The 23780-nt window shown below is 34.7% G+C and overlaps 1 protein-coding gene across 4 annotated transcripts in view; it reads left to right on the top strand.

Annotated features, from left to right (window-relative positions):
- Positions 1-23780, top strand: part of LRBA (LPS responsive beige-like anchor protein) — a 748187-nt gene that overhangs the window by 598092 nt on the left and 126315 nt on the right. For all 4 annotated transcript variants that reach the window (XM_065877627.1, XM_065877625.1, XM_065877628.1 and 1 more), the window contains one exon: positions 3881-4033. In XM_065877627.1, the coding sequence (XP_065733699.1) occupies positions 3881-4033 (153 nt within the window). The remainder of the gene's footprint in view (positions 1-3880; positions 4034-23780) is intronic.

The following is a 23780-nucleotide window of genomic DNA, read 5'->3' as shown; positions in this document are numbered from 1 at the left end:
TCTACCATTTTGTCTCCTAGAAATAATTGTCAGTGAATATATTGGTAACTTTTTATCACTGAAATACAGTTGACTCTTGAACAACATGGTTTTGAACTGCACAGGTCCACTTATGTGTGAATTTTTTAAAATAGTAAATACTATAGTAGTACCCTGTCCAATGTTGGTTGAATCCATGGATTTGGAACCGCCCATGTGGGATATAGAGGAACTGCAGATAAGGAGTGCCAACTATAAATAACACTCAGATTGACTGAGTAGACAGTAGGAACCCTAACCCCAGTGTTGTTCACATGTCAACTGTGTGTATAAATTCATAACCAGCAACTCAAGTATATAAGAAATGTCCTAATTTGAATTCAAATCTTCTTTATATTATGCTAGTAGGAAGTTCTTTCACAGTTATTAGATGGGTAGGGCAGAGACCTCCTTTTCCCAGGGCTTGAATGAGATCCAGGCTTATGTGATATCTAGAAAATTGGCTCTCACATCTTCAGTTCATCTTGTTCACTAGTAATATCTTCATTGTCTAGGACACATGGTCTTTTAGAAGCTGGCAGCTCTGCTGATTATCTAAGCTTGAGTTAAGAAATATTTGCTGATGCCAAATCCCTGGTGCCAAGGGACTGTCTTCCATAAGTGCACCATCATGAAGCCATTGTGTAGAGGTGGGCAAATTGTTCTCTATGTAAGGGTGCTTGACTGAAGGAAAGGAGAAGCAGAAATCCAACCTGTACTGCACTTACCAAACTGAGTTCTCTTGGGGCTGAATTAGCCCAGAAGGATTGCTTTTTTCTAATTTATACAGAGGCACTATATGGACAAGTAGGGACCTTGATTACCACTTACCATCCCCTAGGTTCCAGCCTAACCTCTTCATCCCCTCCCCTTGCCCTCAGGCTAAAGAAAGCTGACTACAGATTTTGAGAAACTTGGTTCCCTAATCTTGAGGAAAAACTCTTCTTTGGTTTCTGTCTTTTTAAAAATATTAACCTTTGACACTCCTTCTCCTAGACATTTTACATAATCTCCTGTTTGCTTAGACTTTCACAAAGGACAGAAAAAGAGGATGTCTTCAGGAGGTCTCTGCTCTGGACCTTGCAAATGTTCTGGAAGTGCCTGAGAACTCTCTTGAAATTGGAGAAGTGTATGGGATGGGAGGTTGGGAGGTAAAAAATAAAGAAGCAAAATGTAAAATTCCTATCTCGATAAATTTCAAGTGAAGTATTAAGCTTAATTTTTAATTAATAAAGTTTAAAATCTTAATTTTGAAATATTTTTATAATGTCCACTCTACAAAATTATAGGGTATCTATCTTTAATAGGAAATTGCAAGTAAAATCTATGGTAATTATGGAAACTGATAAAGTATTACCTTCCTCCCAGCATTACAGAAATTATGCAACTGAATGTTTAACATAGTCCAGTAAGATTTAAAATTGCTTTCTTCATATCTTTTATTACAAATTTCTTGTTTATTTTATGTGTAATTTTGCTCCATTTAATTTTGAGTTAAATTAACTGAATTTATATTTAGAGTAAGCTGTCAACATTAAAATAAAATAAATTCATAATAAATTTATGTGTTTAAATAAAGTAGGGCACAAACAAAATATAGTTCTGTTAATTGAATGTATTTTTAATAAATTTATTTATTTATGGCTGTGTTGGGTCTTCATCTGCTGTCTAGGCATGGTCTCAAGAAAGAGTATATTTTTTGCATATTTTTACTATGCAATATGTATCTCTGATTTATAATGCAGATGACTGATCTCCCAAAACTTGGGAGAAACCTAGCATCTAAAATTCAGCCATTATATTTGTTTTGATTCCTAGGAGAATTATATAGAAGCATAATGAGTATAACAGGCAAAAGAAGGACAATATCCTCTAGTTGTGAGAGCATTAGTGTGAGGGTACGGGTGGGCAGGTATTATTGAAATTTAAAGAATAAGTAAATAATTAAACCAAAATGCTGCTTTGATTTTGAATACACAAGGAAGGCATGGTCCTCCATTACTACTGTAGAACAAGACTTGGAAATAGTAACATTCCTCTTTACTAGCACAAGCAATATGGAGTGAAAATAAGACATTTTGGGAAATTTTCTCAAAGCTGGAATTTATTGAATGCATACTTCAGCAAATTGATAGTTATAAAGTGACATATTTATATATGGGTAAATAATAATTATAGCATATTTTTAAAATTCTTCCTATATGTGTAGTATATATACATATACACATATAAATAAAATATTTTTTTCAGGAGAACCAGTTGTTTTCTTATCATAGAAGAATGAAAAGGTTTTGTTTACTTTTTAAAAAAATTGCTTAGAATATATGTTAAAAACATATTTTAAATGTGTAGCACTGTATATATTATGTAATAGAACCCATGCTTTTTTGATGATTAAGGACACAGGCTTTAGAGTTAAACAAATCTTGATCTAAGTTCCAAATTTATCATAAATCAGCTGCATAACCTTGGGCATATTACTTAACTTCTTTGAGCCTTAGTTAATTTTTTTAAATGGAGATGATACCTTACCTTGTAAAGTTGTTGTGAAGATTAAGTGTGATAAGTTGTTGTGAAGATTAAATGTGATGTTTATTAAGAGTTTTATTTTAGTACTTGACTCATGTCATGCAGTAAGTTATTTAGCTAAAACAAATTGAATATAGCTTTTTGTTGCATAAAATATGTCTTTTGTTAATTAGACTTATATGCATCATTGTGGAGAAGAGATTCTTAAAATTGTTGTATGAACATTGCATCATTTCATTTATGGTTAAACTTAACAGGATCTTCCTTTTAAAAAAATTAATTTTGTTCAGTTTAAATGTTTTGCAAGTCAATGATCAGGTGGTTGTCAGGCATTTGGAGGGCAAGCTCATTTCTACCCTGCTTAGTTAATTATTGTGATTGTAAACAAAGGATGTACGATTCAAAGTCAAGGAACATTTCACATGGATGATGGAGGTGATAATAGCTTAATTCCTGCTGAATTTTTTTTCTTTGCTCTAGTGAGTTCATACTGACCTTGTCCAAAATCTGATGACCTCCCTATTTCACTCAACCATTTGGAAAGCCGGGCCTGCCATAGCTGGCCCTGAGGGGGTATCTGAAAGACCACTGAGTCACTGACCCATGTCAAGACTGGATTTCAAGTCTGATCTATAGGACCTCTGAAATAGTTATACATGGGGCTTATTGTACACAAAAACCTAACTGGCTGCATTTTTCTGCTTATTAAGTATCCTGTTAAAGCGTATTTTAAATGTCCTTATTAAAGTCATGTTTATATGACTTAGTTTCTCATGCAGGTCATTTTCTAGGCTGATTATAAATTTTGATCTTTTATAAGAGTTAGTACCCTAAAACTAAACTTGAATGTTTTGAAATGTGAGCAAAACATACTGTTACACTGTGGCTAAATGCAATGAATATCTTCCTGGTTGGTGATGGACCAAAGCATTTTAATGCTTATAAAGATTTTGGTTTTTTTTTTCTGGCAAAAATTCCATATACCTCAAAAAAATCTAGTTTAAGCTATTCTTGATATTACAGCATGTTAAACTGTTTACGTCTTGTCAAACCTCAAATATTACTCAAATGTTGGTATATAAGAGTTTTGAGTTTGTAAGACTTGTCCTAAAGGAAAGCATGTGACCACCCAGTAAGGTGTTATTTAAATTTGGTTGGATGGGATCTGTCTACCTTAATAGAACTTTGTGATAGGGCTATGATATGAAAAGAGTAAAAACTTTCCTATGTTTATTTTGTTCTTCTGCACAATAGGAAATGATCAGCCCTTTTATGAATACCTAGTCAGTATTCTACAATTTATAATATGACATTGTCTTTTATTTTTATATAGGAGTTGATCCCTGAATTTTATTATCTCCCTGAGATGTTTGTCAACTTCAATAATTATAATCTTGGAGTGATGGATGATGGGACAGTAGTGTCTGATGTTGAACTTCCTCCTTGGGCCAAAACCTCAGAAGAATTTGTTCGCATAAACAGATTGGTAAGATAGTAATCATCTACTCTGTCTGTCATGAGCCTTTTCTCAAAGTATCTTTCATGTGTTGGTATAATCATTAACCCTTACTCTTCTGGGCAAAACTGTAGTTGATAGGGATAACTAAAAGTGATGTAATAGTTCATGAATCTCCATATATACTTCATAAAATCTTATTGACATGAAAGGTATAATGTGTCTTTTATTCTTTTATGCAGAACTTAGGTTACTTTTATATGAACAAGATGATTCAAGATTATAAGTGAATTTCTTATTGAATTCTATGCTTTTTCAAATATGAGTTTCTTGTACTAGGAGAAGAACATAATTCTGTGTTCAGGTTGGAAGGCCATTGTACGCTTTGATAATAGAAACAAGATTTTCAAATTATATGCTGTATCTGTCTTTTGAAGGAAATCTTCATCTAATATTTAGAATATGAAAACTTAAAAAGTGAAAAGTGCAATAATCATTGTGCTTACAACCAACTCTTCATAATCCTCTCCTGTGGACTCTTTAATGTCCTCTGTTGTGTAGGTTCTGGATTATTTTATGAAAAAATATATGACTTTTCCTTTTTGCCTTTAACTTTCATAAATGCCTAGAATCAGGGAGCTTTATTCTCAGTTTTTGAAAGTAGTTTCTTTATCATACTTCATACTTCATATTAAAAATGAAACCTAGGGCTTCCCTGGTGGCGCAATGGTTAAGAATCCACCTGCCAATGTAGAGAACACAGGTTTCACCCCTGGTCTGGGAAGATCCCACATGCTGCAGAGCAACTAAGCCATGCACCACAACTACTTAGCCTGCGCTCTAGGGTGCACGAGCCACAACTACTGAGCCCAAGTGCCACAGTTACCGAGCCCAAGTGCCACAACTACTGAAGCCCGTGCACCTAGAGCCCGTGCTCCACAACAAGAGAAGACACGACAATGACAAGCCCTCGCACCACAACGAAGAGTAGCCCCCACTCGCCGCAACTAGAGAAAAGCCCACGCACAGCAACAAAGACCCAACAGCCAAAAAATTTAAAAATAAAACAAATAAATAAATTTATTTAATAAATAAATAAGTAAAATAAAAATGAAACCGAAATTGCATTGTGTTTTTAATTTTACTAAAACAAGGAAAATTATTTCATTTTAGTTTTCTTGGTATGCTTACCTTTTCTACCAACAATTTTTTATATATATATATATATATATATATATATATATATATATATATATTTTTTTTTTTTTGCAGTACGCGGGCCTCTCACTGTTGTGGCCTCTTTCGTTGCGGAGCACAGGCTCCGGACACGCAGGCTCAGGGGCCATGGCTCACGGGCCCAGCCGCTCTGCGGCATGTGGGATCCTCCCAGACCGGGGCACGAACCTGTGTCCCCTGCATCAGCAGGCGGACTCTCAACCACTGCGCCACCAGGGAAGCCCAACAATTATATTTTAATCCTGTACAGTATTCTAGATCCTAATTGTAATCCCATTATTACTGAAAATTCATGTTTTACATATACTGGAAGCAGTGCAGGGAGAGTGGAAAGAGTGTAGGCTTTGAAGTTAGACCAGTTTTCCTAATCGTGGATAACTCACATTGCTGGTTATGGGACCTTAGGCAATTTAACTTTTCTGAGCCTTGATTTCCTCATTGTAATTTGAAAATTATTTGTGTAAAACTGTAATTATATATGTAAAATACCTAGAATTTTCTCTGGCTTACAGGAGGTCTTCAGGCAATAGCACCTAACATTATTCTATCACAGTCTTAAGGTACATGTTGCATTTTGGTTTACTGCATGTATTTTTCAAGATTTTTAAGTTAACTGTAATTATAATGAGAGCCCAAGACAAAGCTTAGCTCTGAAAGATGTTAAAGGAGATGTCAAACTTTTAAATGTGACAGTTGTCTATGGTCGTGTTTTTTTTGTTGTTTTTTTTTTCTCTCCAGGGGTATGTAGATGTCAATAGAAGGTCTAGTCATTCTGCAGTTTTGGGGTTATTTTTGGGGGTTTGCTTTCAATAATTTTCTATGCTTTTAAAACACATTTATTGAGGTATAATTTGCATACCATAAAATCCATCTTTTTAAAAGTGCTCAATTCAATGAGTTTTAATAAATGTGTACAATTATGTAACCATCAGCACAATCAGCTTACCTCACTGCAAAAACTTTCCTTGTATCTGTTTGCTCCCAGTCGTAGTCCCAGGCAACCACTGATTCTGTCTCTTTAGTTTTGCTTTTTCTAGAAATTTTATATATATGGAATCCTGCCGTATGTAGTCTTTTTGTACCTGACTCTTTCACTTAGCATGATGTTCTTGAGATTCCTCCATATTGTGCACGTATCAGTAATTTCTTTGTGTTGCTGCATAGTATTCCATTATATAGATATGACACCTTTTGTTTATTTACCAGTTTATGGACATTTTGCTTTTTTCCAGTTTTAGGCTCTTAAGAATATTTGCATATGTCTTAGGGTGGATATCTGTTTTCATTTCTCTTGGATAGATTCCTAGAAGTTTAATTAATTGCTCAGTCATATGATAAGAATATATTTACCATTTTGCATTCCCACCAACAATAGGTGAAGTTTCAATTTGCCATAGCCTTGCAAAGACTTGGTATTGTCAATCTTCTTTATTTATTTATTTATTTATTTTTGGGGGGGTAGGGGGTTATTAATTAATTTATTTATTTTTGCTGTGTCGGGTCTTCGTTTCTGTGCGAGGGCTTTCTCTAGTTGTGGCAAGCGGAGGCCACTCTTCATCGTGGTGCACGGGCCTCTCACTATCGCAGCCTCTCTTGTTGCGGAGCACAGGCTCCAGACGTGCAGGCTCAGTAGTTGTGGCTCACGGGCCTAGTTGCTCCGCGGCATGTGGGATCCTCCCATACCAGGGCTCGAACCCGTGTCCCCTGCATTGGGAGGCAGATTCTCAACCACTGGGCCACCAGGGAAGCCCAGTCAATCTTCTTTGTTTTAGCTCTTCCAGTGATTCATTGTGATTTTAATTTGTATTTCCCTAATGACTAATGATGTTGACCATCTTTTCACAGGCTTATTTCCTATCTTTAATATGTACTTTGGTGAGCTATCTATTCAGATCTTTTGCCTGTTTTTTAATTGGGTTGTATGTCTTTTTATTATTTAGTTGTAAGACATCTTTATATATCCTCCATAAAAATCCTTTATCCAACATATGTTTTGCAGATATTTTTCTCCTAGTTTGTGGCTTGTCTTTTCCTTTTTAATGGTTCCTTCTGAATCACCATTTTTTTTTTTTTGAGAATTATGTTTTATTCAGTGGACTTTCTAAGTACTTCAAGCCCAGGTAGTTGGAACATCAAAAGATTACTGTTAATTAAGGAAAACCAGGTATCTCAAATTAATGAATTTAGTGCGTCTCTATGTATGGGAAGATGCAAGAATCTGGGCTCTTTGAAGTCATTCCTTTGATATACACCTTAGCTGTCTGGGGCCAGTATCCTGTTCTTTCCCTCCTGAGTCCCGGGGGTTGCACCGTTGGGGGTGGCTGCAGTGCCTGAGGGCTTACTGTGGGGCGACAGTGTATGGCTGGCTGAATCACCATTGTGAATAAATGTTTCTGCTATTAGGTAGATACAAAATAATATTTATATAAGATTTGAAAGTTGTAAATAATCATCCCCATTCTTGAGGAATATATTTTTTAAAAAATTAAAACCATGTTCTGATCATTTTATTATTGAAGCATTTTTTCTCAGTTTATACTTTTAAGTCTCAGGGGAACCAACTCTCTATTAATCATTACCATATTTAGTATTGTTAAAAATACAAAGAAATTTGTTAATGTGTTTGCTTTAAAAGAGGTCTAAGAGGCAGAAACATTTGAGTAAGTTATATTTAAAGCTCTTCAACAATATTTTGACAATTAAGAAAATGTAACTGTATAAAGTAAGCCACTCTCCTGATAGTACCCCCATCCCTACTCTCAGTACCCTCTCCTCAGAAGAACCAGGTCTATTTGGAACAAGTCTCACAAGGGCACCAAGGAAAAGAAGGTCGCAGCTTACCAAATTGTTTTCCAATAAGATTTTGGTTTTGCCTGCTCATGCTCTCAACTTATGTATGCCTATCAAATGTTAAACAGTAGTATTTTATAATACTAACTGCACATTTAATGTAACTTCTTATTGAGCTATTAAACATTTGTCCCAGTGATTCCTCTTTCTCTGAGTTTTACAGATGTCTTCATCTTCTGAATAAGCTTATATTCTTAACAGAACTTATAAAAATTTACTGCAAGTTAAATGCAAACATTTTACAGTGAAATATTTACATCTCTGATAATTTTAACTCATAATTAGAAAAATACTTGATTTTACTTACATGTGCCTTTAGGAAAGAATTTAATAGCTCATTCATTCATTCAAAAATATTTATGATACACCTGTGATGAACAAAGCTTTCCTATGGTGCAGTTCATATTGATTCGTTTAAAATTTTCCTGTTAACTTTCTGTAAGTGACTAAATTATTAGTATGGTATTTTATGTATGTTAGCCTGTTATCACATAAGGGTTTTATCGCCCTCCTCTTTGGTTTACCTCTTCAAGTCCACAGATTTTATGCAATGATTTTAGCTCATGAAATGCATACTACTTTGATCTGTGACCTTTTTGTGGTGCTAATCGGGTTCCTGATATCATTATACCTTGCTCATTAATCATATTTCCTGCAGCCCGTCAGGCAGCCAGACAGCACAAGTCCCTGTTTTCAGCCCTCTGTTGGCAGGTTTCTGCTTTTCCAGATTATTACAGACGATACTTTGGCTTCTCATAGCCAGAGCCACATCAAGCTGTGTGTTACAATTAAAGTCAGATGGTCCTCAGGTTGAACAGGGATATAGTGTTGCAGCTGTCTCTCTTCCTGGAACAAACCAGCACCAAGAACAGATGATCTATAGGACAGTGAATAATAACAGATTGTACAGTACTCCATTGGTAGCGGGGGATCATAGATTTAATTAACTGACATACTCATTTTAAGATACCCAGCACGCCTTTTTTAAGTATTTGGTTGCCCAAGTATTATTTCAAGGGAATAGAATATTTTTAGGAGCATGATTTTGATGGTGGACAGTAACGCTACATTTTCTTTGTGTTAGAGGCCTGTAACTGCTACCTTATCTATAACTATTTTACTCCTTGAGCTTTCTGTAGGTAGTGAAGATGTAAATAAGGATTTGTGAGTTGGCCTTAAGTGTCGAATTTATACACAGAAGATAATATCCTGTGTATTTTAGAAAGAAAACCTTCATAGGTCTGATTATTCTTTCAGGTATATAAGTTAAATTTTCGTTGTTCTGAAGAGTTGGAGTCGGGGTAAAACCAAAGCAGTCTTAAATACATCCAAGAGATTGGTCTGTTTTATTTAATACTTCCTAGACCAGAAGAAAAATTATTCCAAATATTGCTTCAGAAATATAAATGAGAAACAGGCTCTCATACTTCCAAATAATATGAAAATGTGTGAATTCAGACTGCTCATCATTATCTCATAAGGTCGATGTTATGGACCTATATTATACTGCCTCTTACAACCTTTGAATTTTAAGTTGAATAACAGATAAAGAAGGTCATACTCTCAGCAGTAATATTTTTTGTAAAAGTTTATAAAAGTTGGTGAGGTGGAGCATTTTGTTTTTTCCACAGGATGTGTAATTTATTCAAGTTATAATAATAATGAAAGTAATTTGTTCATCTAACAGGTACTTACTGAGTTGCCTATCTACGTACCAGCACTGTTAGACTCAATGAACCAGGCAGACAATACCTCTACTCTTTGGAGGTAACTTCCTTTTTGATAACTTAGGCTGTTGAAATAGAAAGCTTCTCAGGGCTGAGAGGTGGTATGAATTTAGTAAAGGAAGGCTCCTATTAATGAATTGTCCTGAGGTTACCAGTTAGAGTCACCTTTGCTTTTGTGTATCTTCTGTAGCTTCTCTCTTTCCTACTGTTTCATAAAGGTGGGATGGGTTGTCACTTGCTTGAGAAGATAAAGAAAAATTAAATGAGTATGTTATCTTCTTTCCAGATAACATATGGACAGATTAAAAGTGATTTTTTATATTGTCTACGAGAAAAATAAAAATTTCAAATTTTATTTCACCACCAACCTAGTCTTTTCCTATCTATTGGTAAAATTTAAATCTCTTCAGTGTAAATCTTCATAGATCTTATATATGTGCATGAACTAGGTCAGTCTTTTCTTTTTCCTTTGAATGGAAAATTTACAATTCTTAAGTGATGAGACTAAGACTCTCTTTTCCCTGATGAAAACGTGCTATATATGTACATATAGCAAGACCTGCAGCTTGAGATGGCTGAATTTGTAGTGATATAGCAATTAGATTATTGTAATAGCATATTATGTTCTAAATTACAGTGTTTAGAAACACTGTAAGGTTGAAAGATTTGGTTGAGGTTTGAAAGGGGTTGTACTTTTTTGACCTGTATTCATATCCTTGTTTCCATTTTCTGAAGAAATGGGATTCAAAACCCTGTTTCTTAAGAGAGCTGACTAAGCAACTTTTTTTTTTTTTTTTTTGGAATACAAATGCCAGAAGCTAACATGCTCTTTTCATACTGTTCCTTTTCCAATTGCCTTTCCATTTTACACATTGATAATGATATGGCCAAGAATGTAAATAGTCATGGTGGTATAGTTGGTGATAATTATTCTCAACTATGGGCGTATCCTTCCCTCCACTTCCCCACTTCCTGCAGTGGCTGGATCTAAAGCCCTGGGGAATGGGGGCAGATATGTATGAAAAATTTTAAAAAGCTAAAATTAATATTGTTTGGTTTGCTTTTAGTTCTGTATATCATTTACCGTGAAAATTCTAGTTCTGAATGGCCACCTAAATAAGTGGGAATAAAAAGATGTACTGTGTTGATAGATTATTAATTCTCCCCAAATTTGTTTATAAATGCAATATGAAAACCAATCCAGGTCCCAGTAGGTTTGTTTCATTTTGTTGGAATATAAAAAACTGATTGCAAAGGGTAAAGGGCCAATTATAACCACAACCCTTTCTGAGAACAAGAACAGATTTCAGAGGGACTTGCTTTACTATATATCATGAATTATTTTAAAGCTGTAGTAATTAGGGAAATTAGGAGAAAGAGACTAATCAAAGAGAACAGAGAACCCAGAAACAGACCAGGACATATAAATAAACTTCATCTATTGTAAAGTTGGTATTACAGATCTGTGGGGAAAGGAAGGACTTCTCAATTTAGATGCCGAGATAAATAGTAATTGTGTTGGTTTCCTAGGGCTGCCATGACAAAGTACCACAAACTGGGTGGCTTAAACAACAGGAATATATTGTCTCACAGTCCTGGGAGGCTAGAAGTCTGAAATCAAAGTTCAGCAGGGTTGGTTTCTTCTGAGGGTTGTTGGGGGAAGAATTGGTTCCAGGCCTCTTGCTGACTTGTATTTAGCTATGCTCTCCTTACGTCGGTTCACATCATCCTCCCTCTATGTGTGTCTATATCTGTGTCCAAATTTTCCCTTTTTATAAGGACATCAGTTATATTGGATTAGGGACCCACTCTACTCCAGTATGACCTCATCTTAACATAAGTAATTACATATGTAATGGCCCTATTTCCAAATAAGGTCACATTCTGAGTTACTGGAAAGTTAAGGATTTCAACCTATGAATTTGGGGGAATACCATTTAACTCAGATATTAATATGGAAAAAAATTAAGTTGTAACCTTATACCATCAACAAAAATTAAAATATATTAAAGCTTTAAAAATAAAGTAAAAAGTGAATGAATGAATAAAGAAACAAACAAAAGGCAAAATTATAAACTTTTAGAAGATAATACAGGAGGAATTCTTTGTGATCTTGGAATAGGGAAAAGTTTTCCAAACAAAAAGTGAAATATGATATATTACATTAATTGACTTTTGGTTGTTAAACCAACCTTGCATTCCATGAGTGTATCACCCTTGGATGATATAAATTCTTTTGATCTGTACTGTATTTTTTGTTAATATTTTGTTGAGAAATTATTATTTTTTAGGACTTTTGCATCTGTATTCGTGAGGAATATTGGGTTGTAGTTTTCTTGTGATATCTTTGTATGATTTTAATATCTGGATTTATATTGGTCTCATAGAATGAGATAGAGCAAAGTGTTACCTCTTCCTCTATTTTCTGAAAGACCTTGTGAGAGATTGCTATTATTCCTTCTTTGAATGTCTAACTGGATCCACCACTGAAGCTGTCAGGACATTTTATGTGTGTGGGGGGGGGTGTGGGGGGAAGGTATTAAATTACTAAAACAATTTTTTACTTGTTATAGGTTTATTCAGATTCTCTATTTTTTTCTTGAATCAGTTTCAGTAGTTTGTGTCTTTCTAGGCATTTGGCCATTTGATCTAAGTTGTCTAATTTATTTGTATGAAGTTGTTCATTGTATGCTTTATAATCATTTTAATGTCTCTAAGGTGGGTAGTGGTATTACCTCATTCATCCCGGATTTTTGGTAGTTTGTATCATTTTTTTCCCTTGGTCATTCTTGCTAACAGTTTGTCAGTTTTGTTGATCTTTTCAAAGAACTGACTTTTCACTTCATTGTTTTTTCTCTGTTGTGTTTCTATTTTTTTTCCTTTCATTGGATTTTCACTCTAATATTCATTGTTTCTTTCCTTCTGCTTGCTTTGGATTTGGTTTGCTCTTTTACTGAATTCTTAATTTGGGAAACTAGTTTGTTATTTTTTATAATTGAAATATGGTTGATTTATAATGTGTTAATTTCTGCTGTACAGCAGAGTGTTTCAGTTATACATATATATGCATTCTTTTTTTAATATTCTTTTCCATTATGGTTCATCATAGGATGCTGAATATAGTTCTCTGTGCTATACAGTAAGGAAACAAGTTTTTTTAATTTGAGTTCTTCCTTATTTTCTTTCTTTCTTTCTTTTTTTTTTTTTTAATATTTATTTATTTGACTGTACCAGGTCTTAGTTGCAGTATGCAGGATCTTTTTAATTGCAGCATGCGGGCCATATTAGCTGTGGCATGCGGCATGCAGGCTCTTTTACTTGTAGCATGTGGGATCTAGTTCGCTGACCAGAGATTGAACCCTGGCCCCCTGCATTGGGAGTGTGGAGCCTTAACCATTAGACCACCAGGGAAGTCCCTCTTCCTTCTTTTCTAATATTGGCTTTTACACCTATAAATTTCCCTTTATGTACTATTTTTGCTACATCCCATAAGTTTTGATATTTTGTTTGCTTAATTTCATTTCTCACAACATTTTCTAATTTCTCTTGTGATTTTTGACTCATGGGTTTTTCAGAACTATACTGCTTAGTTTCTAGATATTTGTGAATTTTCCAAATTTCCTTCTGCTTTTTATTTTTAATTTAATCTCATTGTGATTGGAGAATATACTTTGTATGATTTCTGTTATTTTAAGTGTACTGAGACTTGCTTTATGACCTAGTGTGTGGTCTGTGTTAGAGAATTCTTCATTTGCTTTTGAGAAGAATGGGTATTCTTATGTTGTTGAGTATTCTATAGGTGTCAGTTGATCAAGTTTTTATGTTTAAATCTTCTGTATCTTTGCTGATTTTGCCTATGTCTATAAACTTTTGCTAGTTAGATGTTGAAGTTCCCAAATATTATTTTCTGTTCTGTTTTGGCTTCCTGTGTTTTTGAATCCTGCTGTTAGGTGCATATATTAATATCCAATGGCTGCTATAACGAATTACCAAAAACTTGGGGGCTTAAAACAATCGCAGTTTATTCTCTCACGGTTCTAGAGGCCGGAGGTCCAAAATCAGTGTTATACTCCCTTTAGACGATCTCTGCCTCTGTCCTCACATTGCCTTCTCCTCTTCTGTCTATAGTGAAATCTCTTTCCACCTTCTTCTTAAAAGGATACATGTGATTACATTCAGGGCCCTCCCTCATAATCCAGAATGATGCTTCAATCTCAAAATCCTGAATTTAATCACATTGCAAAGACCCTTTTTCCATATATAACATTTCCAGATTCTAGTGATAGGAACTGATATCTTTTTTCAAGGTGGGGGCATTTTTCAGCACTATTTTCCTGAACTTCTTTTTCATCATAAATTGTCCCTCTTCGTTTCTAGCACTTTTTTAGTCTGATTTGCTTAATATTAGTATAGCCAATCCAGCTCTCTTGTGGTTGCTATTTGCATGGTACATAGATTTCCATTCTTATACTTTCAAGCTATTTTGTCTTTGAATATAAAGTCTATCTTTTGTAGATAGCATATAGTTGGATGATGTTATTTATCCAGTCTGATAGTCTCTGCTATTTAATGCTATTGTTGATATGATTGGATTCATGTCTGCCATTTTGCTGATTATGTTCTTTAGTCTTGGGTCTTATTGTTTCTCTTTTCTTACTTTAAAATTTTCTTTTATATTAAATAGATATTTCTAGTCTACCATATTATTTCATTAATTTTTTTTTTTACTATTTATTTCTTTTAGTTATTTTCTTAGTCATTACTCTAGGGACAAAATGCATCTTAATTTATCACAATCTACTTCAGATTAATATTAGCTTAATTCCAGTAAAATATAGTGACTGTTCAAACTTAGTTTCATCCCCTTACCCATATTTTGTGCTCCTTTCATGTACAGTACATCTGTATATGTTATAAACCCACTGTACAGTATTATAACTATAGTTTTATGCAATCTTATGTCTTCTAAAGTTAAGAAAGGAGAAAAATGCCTATTAATTTTGTTTACTACTCTACCTTGATAGAAACGTTCTGAAATGAATAGAAGAGTGCCTGAAATACTCAGCATCATGCAGGAATGAGATAATTCCCATAAAGAAAAACTTCCATACAATTGAAGTTTTTACTTTCAAAATTCCAATGTTTTTCACCATTTTCCTTGAAAATAAATCTTTTTGTGAAATAGATTACACATTTCCCTGCCTCTTAGAGAATAGCCTTTTCTGGTATACTCATTGTTAAATATTCAGGTATTTTTCGTGATATCCTAAAAAGTTGAGATACATAGAGCTTTTTGTTCTTTAGCTAAAATGACTCACATTTTTCTGCCTCTTTTTGGCTTTCCTGTTAGCATTCTAGAGTTCTTACTTGTGCCAGCTGTCATTTTTCTGTCAGGGTTTCCAATCTTCTTTTGACCTATTATGTTATTTTATGCATATGTGACAAGGTAAAAGCTTGAGGGATGCCCTGGTGACCCCCACTATTAAATTTAAACAAAACTATATTGTAAAGCTCATAACCTTATCCTTACCACTACCACCTCAGAAAACAAAATAAAACGAAACCCTGCAAACAGCTCTTCTCAAAACTCTCATTTTCCTTTAAACTTTTCATAAAAACCCCCTACATACCACCCTATGGACTTTCTACAACCCATTCTCAATCTGGTTTCGTACACATGTGACTCACTGGTCATTATTCTCCTTACCCAGTGGACCTTCTATGCCTTTTTGCATATAGAATCCTGGTTTCAGGTGTAAACTGTATCTTTTACAGAGGTGTATCTTAAAAGTTTGGTGTATGGAAAACATAATCTGCATCAGAATCTCCTGAGGTACAGTTAATAAATAAGGCACAATTATTTATTCATTCATCAAATACTTTTGAGTACCTACTTTGTACTGATACTATCCTAGTGGCTTAGTGTTGGTTAAGGGAAGAGAAGATGTAAACCCCCATCCTAACCTCAAAACAGTGGGGAAAATATGGACTTTATAATAAATGGTATGGGTTAGCTGTATGAAAAAAGATAACCTTAGTTTTATTTGTCCTACCAAAAACCAAGGACTAGATGTCTAAATGTGAAAAGATGAAACAAATGCTAGAGGAAAACTTTAGTGAATTTCTATATAACCTGAGGGTGGGAAGAAACTTTCCCAACTTTGACTGAAAACCCAAAGGTAACAAAAGAACTGATCACTTTGATTACATAAACACAGATAATTTTCACATAGCAAAATGCATCAGAAGCAAAGTCAGACAAATGACAAACTGAATAAAAATATTTGAGAATTAAAACTTAGACAAATGCTAGGGAACCTCACTTATAGAGAACTCCTAAAAATTATAGAAAAATAAACCCAACAATATAATAGAAAAATGAGCAACAATTCACAGGAGAACAAATGTTAGTGCCCCTTAAACATATGGAAAAAAATATTCAGCCTCACTCATAATAGGAGAAATATAAATTGTACTGAAATTCCATCTTCATCTTTCAGATTGGCAGTATTCCAAAAATTCACCAAGATGCTCTGTTGATGAGGCTGTGGGAAAAGAGGCATTCTCCTACATTGCTGATGTGAATGCAAAATGACACACTCCCAATGAAGGGAAGTTTGCCAATCTCTAGCAAGGTTACCTATTTATCCTTTGACCCAGCTTACAGGTGTCTTTTCCAAAGTTACACTGGCCAAAGTAAGAAATGTCATATTCACAAGTGGAATCTATTTTCTTTAATAATTTTGACTTTGAAATTATTAAATGTTTTATATAACTTAAAAAATAAGATCAAAAAGAGGAAAAATCCAATGAAATTGAAAAGACTTTGAAATAAATGACCCTAATAGGATAAGTATACCCCTACTAGGATATGTATTATGGACAAAAGAACCAGAAAATATCTTAAACCTTTTTTATTAGCCTTATACTTAGGTAATATTGGTGTATTTCTTTTGAAACTATTATGGGTATATTGTAAATCAAGCAAATGAGTAACTGTGTTCATGTCATCAAGACCAAGATTTTTAATTTAAGAGGAAGAGATTCAAATGTAAGATCAGTAAAAATCAGAAAATTTTAGGAGCAGCCTGACAATGGCAGCCAGACTTAATTTTTTTCATGTACCAACTGTTGATAAATATTTCAGTTACTAACTTGTACTAAACAGATGTGCAAGTGGTAACATATAAAGCAAAATTATTTGTCATGAGGAATTTAACCATCAAAGAAACCAGCATATTTCTTTTTTCTGGCCAGCAGTTTCTCTCTCAGCCAAAACTGTATGGGAATCCAAATACAAGCAAAAATCACTGTATGGTAACATTGATTTAGCATAAAAGACAGTTGGATGATCATAATTAACTGAACAATACTTGTTCAGTGCTTACATTCGTCTAGGTTCTGGGGATACAGAGGTAACCAAAACAGACAAGGCCCCCTGCCCTCATGGAATGACATGTAAATTCCAAAGGAAATCTCAATGGCCATGTTATTAGCCTGATGCCTCTGTCTCCAACACAGAGATAGAGTGCCTGCCACAAAAATCATAATATTCATATTTATGTGGTTGAACAACCTCTCTTCTAGGTTTATTTAGGACACACTGCCAAATTCTTACTTTCTGTGCTTCCCTTCTATAATCTGTGTTGACCATCCCCCTCCTTTAAACAGAGCACCGCTGATTAAATATGTTAATCACGTCATACTTCTATAAAAATTCACCCCAGTCACCATGGTTGGAATTTGGATATTCTTCCCAAGTTATTACCTGGGCTATTATTTTGCAGATGGCTGATCTGATTTATTTCAGAGCAATTTTTCATAATTTAATTTCTTTCTTTAAGTTCTTAAAGTGCCTTGATGCACTGACTTCAGGGGGAAAAAAAAAAAAAGGAAACCTTATGATAATGTACTGCTTGCCCAGAGCAGTTTATGTTCTCTAGAGGTTAGTTGTAACGAGAAGGGGAAGGGTGGAAGGAGAGAGACTTTTTATAATAGAAAAAAAAGGAAGCGGTTTAGAAAGTATATTATTTACCTTTTCGTTTTTAATGTTTGTTTAAATTATCACAGTAGTGTGCTGTCTGGTACAGCTGGAAGTTATCTCTGCCAGGGACTAATGGTGATGGTTGCAGAAGAAAAGTGAGACTAATGCGCTCACAATATGTGACTGGAAGTGGAATTCACAGAGGAACCGTGTTCTCCTGGTTCCCCTCACGAGCACCATTGCTGCTGGTGATGTTCCATGGTGTTGGGAAGAGGTGCCTCCAGTCCCTCACTGCCTTTGTTCCTGGCACTAGACCATGTCACCTGCAGCAGCAGTCGATCTGACACTCAGCATCTCTGCTGGGATGCAGGTGGGGGTTGTTCTGCCTATGGACACTTTCATGCAACTCTGCCCAGTGATACCTGGTAAATGACTGCTTACTATGGTATTTATGTCTGTGTGATTTGCCAATAACTGATGTATGTCCAAAAAATTTTTTTCCAACTAAAAATTTTGTGTAAATCAGCAACTATCCTTAGTTATGGTAACTGGAAAATGACCTCTCCCCCAAAAGAAAGAAAAAGAAGAGAAGGATTGCTTCATGCTTTCCTAGCATTACTTATTTTTACTCTATTTTAGAATTGCTTAGAAAGTAAACTTTAGGATGGATATCAAAGAACTTGCAATGCTAGGAATTAACGAATAGCTGTATGAGTACTGTGTAAATACGAAAAAGAAGGCCATTTTTCTCTCTATTAACAGATATTCCAAATAAGTGTTAGGATACTTTCTACAGAGTAGATATTCTGATGTTTTTTATTTTTAAGCAAAGACAAATTTAGTTAGCATTACTGTTATAATATTAAAGAATATATTCAATTAAATGCCGTGACTGTGATACTTGATTTTTATTTTACATGGAAATGTATGTCTCAGATTTTCCTGAGGCATTTTAGAATTTCTTTGGCTTAAATCAGTTTTGGATGTTTCTTTTCTTCTCTTACTTATGTCCTACTAAAAATATTTTATTTCCAACCATGTACATTAAAAATTTTTTTGATAAAATGTAGAGAATAAAGCAATAATGATCAGTACTTAGCTTTATCAAATCTTAACAATGGTCCCATTTGCTTCAGGTTTTTTTTCTAAGTGAATATTACAAAAAGAATTGAAACCTTGCAAAAACCAGTTCTCTTTCCTCCCATTCTAAAGGTAATGTCTTGAAAGTAATCACCATTCTATGTGGGGCATTTATTTCTCATGCACGTTTTATAATATAATTTCATACTCAGCCTTAAAAAAACAATTTTTAAAACATTTTATTTGGGAATAATTTCAAACTTAGAAAAAGTTGCAAAAATAAAAATAGCTCACAGAATTCACTATTGGTAACATTTTATACACCCCGCCTTTTTTTACGTGAGCTTTCTCCCTCCCCTTCTTCCTCTCCCTTCCTTTCCCCACCCCACTCCCCTCTGTGTGTGTGATTACAAATTAATACACGTTTATGTATATATATATATATATATATATATATATATATATATGCATATATCTAGAATATACACACATATATGTAATATTTTTACTGTATCATTTGAGGGTAAATTACGTGCTTCATGGCCCTTTACCCCCAAATACTTCAGTATATATTCCCGTAGAATAGGGATCTTTTCTTATGTAACCATAGTAACAGTTACCATTTCATAAATTTAAATGAATGTAACATGTGTAATCTACTTTCCATGTATCAATTTTGTTAGCTAAAATGATAATGTTCTTTATAGAATTTTTACCTTACTATACTAGGTCCAGTCTAGGGTAAATTATTGCTTTTAGTTGTCATTTAAGTTCTTAGAAGAAGTCACTTTTCCTATAATCCTGTTTTATTAGTTTCCTGGGGCTGCTGTGACAAAGTACTATAGACTGGGTGCCTTAAGCAATAGAAATTTATTATCTCACAGTTCTGGAAGCTAGAAGTATGAGATCAAGGTGTCAGCAGGATCATGCCCCCCTCAAAGGCAGTGGGGAAGGATCTGTTCCAGGCCTCTCTCTCAGCTCTCAGTGTTTGGTGGTTCCTTGGCTTGTAGCAACAAACACCAGTCTTCATATGGTTTTCTCCCTGTGTGCATGTCCATTTCTGTGTCCAGATTTTCCTCCTTTTATAAGGAGAGTAGACATATTGAATTAGGGCTCACCCTAATGATTTCATTTTAACCTCATTACCTTTGTAAAGGCCTTCTCTCCAAATAAAGTGACATTCTACAGTACTGGGGGTTAGAACTCCTATATGTTTTAGGGGGGAATACAACTTAACCATTATCAACCACTTAACCTGTCTTTTCCAGAACATTCTTTAAAATTGTCTTTTTAATGATATCCTCTCAATTTTATTTTCATTAGACTATATTACAGTTATTCTATATACCAGAAAATTGTATATAATGGATTCTGATTCATCCCTCTTAGAAGTAAAATGGCATAAGCTGTGACCCAGATTCCTTGAAGAAATTTAATCTGCATCTCAGAAGCAGATCACTTGTATATATTTCTGGGTCATCCTGAGAACATTTCATTCGGCATCATAGGAAATCATGTAAAACAACTATTTTTCTTTATGCTATTTCAAGATGCTTCTAAATTGTATACTCCCTAAATTGGAGACCCTAAAAAAAATCGCTTTTACCTTAGTGGTTACATATAGGCTTTTTGACTCGTAGCCTGACATACATGGTTCTTTACAATCTATCTGTGTACTTCCCCAAATTCATCTCTTGCAGAAGATAGTTTAGTCATACTGAACAACTTACACTGCTCTAAAAGTGCTGTGTTCTCTCACATTTTATAAGCTACTTCTTTTGCTTGGAAACATTCCGCATTGCTCCTCCAACCAATACTTCTTCTTTCCCCCTTCTTTGTTCCCTTCCCCTAACCCCCAACCTTCACTTAGCTGATTTCTGCACATTTTTCAGAATTCCCTTGGGGAAGCTTTAATTATATCTCCATCCACACTCCACCACCACCAAAATACACCAACAGAGTCTGCCTTAGATGCTTCTCCTATGTGTTCTTTTAGCTACACATGCCACTTCTAGCATTTTGATGGTCTTTCTATTTGCCTGTTTCCTCCACAAAATGTTGAGCCACTTGAGGACTGCTCTTATTTTTCTTTGCATCCCCAGGCCTATCACAATATCTGGCCCATAATGGGTACTGAGGGCATGTTTGTTGTAAGAATGAATAAGAAACGGATGAGTCGTCCAAAGGTATCAGGGAGAACCAAAATGCTTCAGGACAACAGTAGAACTTAGTGTTTTCTTTGAGGGCCAGCTCTGCTCATTTTGCAGTGTCTGCCTGGAACATGCCATCAATGATTAGTAGTTTCTGCCATGATCACAGGGGAGGGGAATTTAGCCTTTAGCTTCTCTATGTCTCAAACCTGAGTACTAGTCCATTGGTTTAAGAGATCATATCCAAGGCTGAGAGTCATGAAATAAGTTGCACAAAAGACTACATGCAGGGGCTTCCCTGGTGGCGCTGTGGTTGAGAGTCCGCCTGCCGATGCAAGGGACAGGGGTTCGTGCCGTGGAGAGGCTGGGCCCGTGAGCCATGGCCGCTGAGCCTGCGCATCTGGAGGCTGTGCTCTACAACGGGAGAGGCCACAACAGTGAGAGGCCCGTGTACTGCAAAAAAAAAAAAGAATACATCAAAACAAATCAAAAACATCTTGAAACAATTGAAAATGAAACACAGTATATCAAAACTATGGGATGCAGCAAAAGCAGTTTTGAGAGGGATGTTTATAGTGATAAATGTCTTATTAAGAAAAAAGAATGACCTCAAGTAAACAACTTAACTTTACACCTCAAAGAACTAGGAAATGAACAAACTAAGCCCCAAGTTAGCAGAAGTAAGAAAATAACAAAGATCAGAGAAGAAATAAATAAATTAGAGATCAGAAAGACAATAGAAAAGATCAACAAAATTAGGAGATAGTTTTTTAAAAATAGCAACAAAATTGACAAACCTGTAGCTAGACTTAATAAGAAGAAAAGAAGATACAAATAAGATTGGAGACCTTACAACCAATACCACTGAAATGCAAAAAATCATATGAAACTATTGTAAAGTATTATACACCAACAAATTTATAGTCTAGAAGAAATAGATAAAATATTTTTACAGACGTACAACTTGCCAACTAAATCATGAATAAATAGAAGATCTTAACAGACCAGTAATGATTAAGGAGTTTAAATCAGTAGTCAGAAACCTTTCAACAAAGAAAATCCCAAGACCTGATGGCTTTACTGGTGAATTCTGCTAATACTAATACTTAAAGAAGAATTAAAATTAATTCTTTGCAAATCCTCCCAAAAAATTGAAGAGGAGGGAACACTTCCAAACTCATTTTGCAAGGCCAGCATTATCCTGATACCCAAGCCAGACATGGGTACAACAAAAAAAGAAAACTACAGGTCAGTATCCTTATTTGACAAAATCCAACACTCTTTTATGATAAAAACTGTCAACAAACTACGTATAGAAGGAATGTTCCCCACCATAATAAAGGCCAGATAGGAGAAGCCTACAGACAACATCATAATCAGCGGTAAAAAACAAAGTGTTTCATCTAAGAACAGGAACAAGACAAGCGTGCTTACTCTTACCATTGCTATTTAACATAGTACTTCAAGGCCTAGCTAGAGCAATTAGGTGAGAAAAAGAAATGAGAAGTATCTAAATCAGAAAGGAAGAAGTAAAGTGACATCTCTGTTTGCAGATTTCACTATCACATTTAGAAAACCCTAAAAACCACGCACACACACAGTTAGAACTAATTCAGTAGTTGCAGGGTACAAAATCAATATACAGAAATCAGTTGTATTTCTATACACTAACAATGATATATCAGAAAGAGAAATTAAGGAGACAGTCCCATTTATAGTAGCATCAAAAGGATAAAATACTTAGGAATAAATTTAACCAAGGTGGTGAAAGAACTGTACACTGAAAACTGTAAGACATTGATGAAAGAAACTGAGGAAGTCTGAAATAAATGGAGATATATCCTGTGTTCATGGATTAGAAGAATTAATATTGTTAAAATATCCATACCACCCAAAGTGTTCTATAGACTTAGTGCAATCTCTATTAAAATTTTATTGGTGTTTTTCACAGAAATGGAAAAATATAAACAATCCTAAAGTTCATATGGAACCACAGAAGACCCCAAATAACCAAAGTAATCTTGAGAAGAGCAAAGCTGGCAGCATCACACTTTATGATTTCAAACTCTGTTACAAAGCTGCAGTAATCAAAACAGTATGATACTAGCATAAAAAAAACACACACACACACATTGACCAATGGAGCAGAATAGAGAGCCCAGATATAAACCCACTTGTATACAGTCTGTTAATCTTTGGCAAGGGTGCCAAGAATATAGCGTGGCGGGGGAAGGATAGTCTCTTCCAAGTGGTATTGGGAAAACTGGTTATCCATATGCAAAAGAATGAAACTCCTGTCTTACACTAGTCACAGAAATTAACAAGAAATGAATTTAAGACTTAAATGTGAGAAATGAAACTGTAAAACTTCTAGAAGATAATATAGGGGAAAAGCTCCTTGACATTGGTATTGTCAGTGATTTTTTGGATGTGACACCAAAAGCAAAAATAAACAAATGGGACTACATAAAGCTAAAAAGCTTCTGCACAGCCAAGGAAATAAAATGAAAAGGTAACCTATGGAATGGGAGAAAATATTTTCAAATCATATATTTGAAAAGGGATTAATATCCATAATATGTAAGGAACTTATACAACTTAATTTTTTTAAAAACCTGATTAAAATATACACAAAGGACCTGAATAGACATTTTTCCAAAGAAAACACACCAATGGTCAACAGGTACATGAAAAGTTGTTCAGCGTCACTAATCATCAGGGAAATGCAAATCAAAACCATAATGTGATAA

This window comes from Phocoena phocoena, chromosome 5 (assembly GCF_963924675.1).
Source record: "Phocoena phocoena chromosome 5, mPhoPho1.1, whole genome shotgun sequence".
Classification (NCBI taxonomy): Eukaryota; Metazoa; Chordata; class Mammalia; order Artiodactyla; family Phocoenidae; genus Phocoena; species Phocoena phocoena.
This window is presented reverse-complemented; position numbering and strand designations above follow the sequence as displayed.